We start from the raw sequence: 4565 nt of genomic DNA, 5'->3' as shown, positions 1-4565 counted from the left end.
TTGAGGTTTTTTTTTTTGCTTAAATTATTTCGATTAAATCATGAGCTACCTGATCAAAATTTAATTGGAGAATGGTCCAAAACACAAGAATCATTTAGTCAATTTGTATTCAAAGTATCATCTTTTCTGGGGTGCATGCAAGTTGCTCGACGAAAGTCCTGAACAATATTTAGTTGCTTGGTCTACTTTGCTTTAATATAAGGGTATATTAGCTTAATACAAGTATATAAATTTTCATTCCTTTGTTCATTTCTTATTCCATGATATCTTCTTAAGATTTCACTGGACAAGTATACCACTTCAACGATGATCCAACTCATTTATTATTTTGATTATTATCTAATTTATATGGTTATTGATTTGTTACCAACCTATTAACATGGTTTTGCATGGTGTTGTTGGCTTCAATTTGTCTAGAAAGTTGCAAAACGGTGTCATCAGTTACTGATTTGTTGTTAACCATGACCCAAATGTTGAGAAAGCATGGTGTTGTTGGCAAATTTATTGAGTTCTTTGGTAATGTCTCTGTTATTTAATAAGATATTTCAAATCATTTTGAGGTCATGTTTTTAAACATGTGTCTTTGAATATTCAAAAGGAAAGTTTTCAACTCCAACTAATTCTCTCTTGACTTGGTTTTAGGTGCCTATGATTGAAGCATATTTGCGAGCAAACAAGAGGTTTTGTAGGTTAAAAGGTTTTGTTGATTATAATGAGGTTATGATAATATGTTATTCAATTTCTTATCTCTCTGACATTCGTGTTTTGTATTGTTTACTTAAATTTGACATTGTTATTAATGTAATTAATATAATTAATGAGAGCATTTATATACTCTAACCCTTACTTGTTGGTCAAAGTTGTTCAAAATGTATTTGTCATGTTAAACATCATATAATTTTTTTTGAATTTATCATTGAAACAAATGTGTGTGTATTAAAATAAAGTAATTTAATATTTAATATTTGTGTAAAAACTGTTTGTGTATTAAAATAAAATAATTTAATTAAATTAGAAAATAAAAAAAAAAAATTAAAAGAAAATTGAAATGTTAGAAAATCACTCCCTATAAAATTATAAAATGCTGGCAATAAAAAAGCTAACATGAAAATATATTAAAAGTGGTAGGGCTCCCTTTTAGGCTTATAGCAAACATAATGGTGAATGTTTTATACGTTATTGTTTAATAACTAAAATAGTATGACTTTTAACACACGTCCACTAGTTCGTCATTACTCTTCACCACGTGGACTTCATTTAGCGACTATGCTTGTGAAACAGATCCTGAACGCATTTGAGTCTGCGGAGAGCCTCAATTATGGTGATCCGTCGCTCCGGAGAATGGTTGGTGCAAGAAACCGCAACCTCGATGACCGTTTTGAGGCAGTCAAGTTGTATCTTCAGGCTCCTGGTTCGACCATCCGAGCATAACTCATCCTTTTGGTGAAGCATTTCAGGATCCAACACTTGATCCAAATCAGCCGGAAAAGCAGACTGCACCCAAGTTTTCAAACTCAAACCACCGACAAAGCTCTCATCTGTTGGGCTCTTTCCGGTGAAAATCTCCATCAGCATTATACCGTAACTGTACACATCTCCTTTGGTCGATGGTTTTGCTCCCATTCCATACTCTGCAATCAAAAATACAATCATTCATTCATGTCCAACTGTAGAAGATGAGATTAGTACCGACTTGTGAACTCACCTGGAGGTATGTAACCCATGGATCCTTTAAGAACATGGGAAGAGCTAAAAGATTTATCTTTATCAACCAACATGCTAGCAAGCCCGAAATCTCCGATTTTTGCAGTCAAATCTTCATCGAGCAGAACATTGCTTGGCTTTAGATCACAGTGCACCACCGGAGCCACCACACATTCATGGTGAAGATAACTCAATCCACTCGCTACGTCAATTGCCACCTTTAATCTCTCTAGAAAACCCATTTTGTTCCGGATCCAGTACTCTAAACTCCCATTCTTCACGAACTCATAGACCAACGCAAGAAAATCCATATTCTTGTGATCCAAACTGGAGCAGGAAGTAATCAGCTTAAGAAGATTCCGGTGCCTGAGATGTCGCAGCGCTGCACATTCGGCTAAGAAGCTAGGCAATGATCCAGTGGTTTCCATGTCAAGAACCTTCACAGCGATTTCCATTGATCTTCCTTCGAGGTTGAGACACCCTTTGTAGACAGACCCGAAACTCCCGCGTCCAATCAGGTTGTCCTCATTGAAGTTCCCAGTTGCAGAACGTAGCTGTTCATATGTCACCATTTTATGTTGTCCCTTGAAGGAATCAGAACTGTCCATGATCATAACATTGTTTCTACGGAAGTAGAAAAACAAAGCGATTGATAGAATCAATATAGCTACTAGTGAAGAGATTACGACAACTGAGATCACAACTGCTTTGTGGGTGTCACTATCACCTTTTGTGCATTTGGAATCATAACATAGCTTTTGATTGCCTTCGAGATGAACGCTTGTGAGATTTGAGAAAACTCCATTACTAGGAACTTTCCCTTCCAAGTTGTTGAAAGAAAGGTTTAGAAACCGGAGGGCCATCAAGTTTTGAAGCTCGACAGGGATAGAACCGGAGAGCTGATTGGAAGAGAGGTCGAGTGTTTCCAAACCTTTTATTTCACCTAAACTATTTGGAATATTTCCTGAGAGAGAATTCTTTGAAAGGATCAGCTGCTCCAAGCTCTTACAATTCTGGATCGACTCTGGAATGTTACCCGATAAATTATTGTTGGAGAGATCAATTGTCACCACTCTTCCGAGACTCTGGATTTGTCGAGGCAAAGAGCCTGTTAATGAGTTGCTAGAAAGATTGAGGATGGTGGTTAAACTTGGGAGATCAAGAACTTCACCTGGAATACTCCCATTAAACTTATTCATCGACAAATCCATGGAAATTAACTTTTCGAAATTCCTAAAACTGATAGGTAACCTTCCTTCCAATTCATTACTTGAAAAATCAATTTCACTTAAATTCCGAAGATTACCCAATGAATTTGGGATATTCGAAGACAATCTATTTTTTCCTAGAACAAGCACTTGTAAGTTCTCCAATTGGCCTATCTCCGACGGGATTTCACCAGATATCGAGTTGTAGCTTATGTTTATCAAACCTAAGCCTTTTAGTTGCCCAATCGAAGGTGGGATTCTACCTGATATCCTGTTCGAACCCATGTACAAGATTCTAAGTGTTTTGGAAAGATTGCCTATGGACTCCGGAATAACACCATCAAAATGGTTTCCATCAATAGCTAGGAAATCAAGCTTTGTACTGTTTACAAAAGAATTCAAGAAACCAAGACCCTGACCTTGTTCACTAACGATATTATTGTACCCGATATTATACATTTCTAGCTCAGGGAGGTTCCCTAATCCCGGTGGCACAGTCCCATGCAATTTGTTATGCGCCATTCGGATGATTCTTATGTTCGTGAGGTTGTGCAACGAACCCGGAATAGTGCCTGTGAATCTGTTGATGCAAAAGTTGAAAACCAAAAGCTTTGGGAGTGTTTCCCCGACGTTGTAAGGTATGTCACCCCACAAATCGTTAGAAGCCAAAGCTATAGACTCAAGCGAAGACATGTTGTAAATGGATGGAGGAACTGTGCCTGTGAGATTATTGATGGTGAGATCAAGATTCTTTAGATTCGGAATACGAGACAAGTCGCTAGGAATTGGGCCACTAAGTGTATTGGTTCCCAAGTTTAAAGTGGAGAGTGAAGAAAGGTTAGCGATGGAGGGTGGAATAGAACCAGAAAGATGGTTTTTTGCCAAGTTGAGAGTTTGAAGATTAACGAGGCGTGTGAGGTCTTCAGGAATCGAACCAGAAAGTTGGTTTTGCATGAAGTCGATAACCCTGAGCTGGATGCATTGGCTTATGTTTGCTGGGATGTTGCCTTCGATGTTGTTGGTGCTGATGTTGAGGATTCGAAGGCGAAAAAGGTTGGTGAAGGTTTCAGGAATTTTTCCAACAAATCGGTTGTTTTGGAGTTGAAGTGATGTGAGGTTGGATAGGTTTCCGATGTGGGGGCTAAGTGGACCAGGTATCTGAAGACCGGAGAGGTCAAGAGCAACCACTCTTCGGCCACCTTCACCACATGACACTCGTGTCCAGTTGCATGGGGAGGAGTTTGGATCCCACGTAGCTAAAGCATCTGGGGGTTGGGTGCTTGTTTGAGATTTGATGGAGATCAAGGCTTGTTTATCTGTGTCGATACTTAAATTTACAGAAGCTACATATGGATTTGGTATGACATAAGAAGAGAAAACAAAGAAGATGATAATATGGATCAAGGAAAGGCGGCTTATTGAATTCATGATGCTCTGGGAGTAACGATAAGGTTGATGGTTGGGTATTGGTGTCGACTTTATGGGTATTTATAGAGATTTGATGGATACATCTCTACTTATGTCATTTTCAAATGTTCGTCGACTCATTTGTAGTTGTTGGCAACTATAACTTGTAACCTACGCCGAGGCTAAGCTTGGTCAAACATTATATAATTTGTATACGAGTTCATTTTTTCAATGTATCTTTATCAA

At 38.2% G+C, this 4565-nt stretch overlaps 1 protein-coding gene across 1 annotated transcript; it reads right to left on the bottom strand.

The window, feature by feature from the left end:
- Nucleotides 1–1091: 1091 nt before the first annotated feature.
- Nucleotides 1092–4357, bottom strand: LOC145096942 (uncharacterized). The gene is made up of 2 exons (XM_079034333.1): nt 1706–4357; nt 1092–1631 (listed from the first exon to the last, which is right to left on the bottom strand). Exons 1-2 carry the CDS (start codon nt 4338–4340, stop codon nt 1258–1260), a joined length of 3009 nt encoding a protein of 1002 aa, XP_078890459.1. The 5' UTR covers nt 4341–4357; the 3' UTR covers nt 1092–1257.
- Between the last annotated feature and the right edge of the window lie 208 nt (nt 4358–4565).

The sequence above is a fragment of the Lactuca serriola genome, chromosome 4, assembly GCF_051521515.1.
Source record: "Lactuca serriola cultivar US96UC23 chromosome 4, Lser_US96UC23_V15, whole genome shotgun sequence".
Taxonomy (NCBI): domain Eukaryota; kingdom Viridiplantae; phylum Streptophyta; class Magnoliopsida; order Asterales; family Asteraceae; genus Lactuca; species Lactuca serriola.
Note: the sequence above shows the minus strand (reverse complement) of the source record. Positions and strands in the feature narration are given on the sequence as shown.

What these genes read in the sequence shown, in the direction of transcription:
- LOC145096942 (XM_079034333.1), bottom strand. Translation starts at nt 4,340, where the DNA reads ATGAATTCAATAAGCCGCCTTTCCTTGATCCATATTATCATCTTCTTT. An exon ending in CATGGGTTACATACCTCCAG is followed by an intron (nt 1,632 to 1,705) that starts GTGAGTTCACAA and finishes TTTTGATTGCAG; the next exon opens with AGTATGGAATGGGAGCAAAA.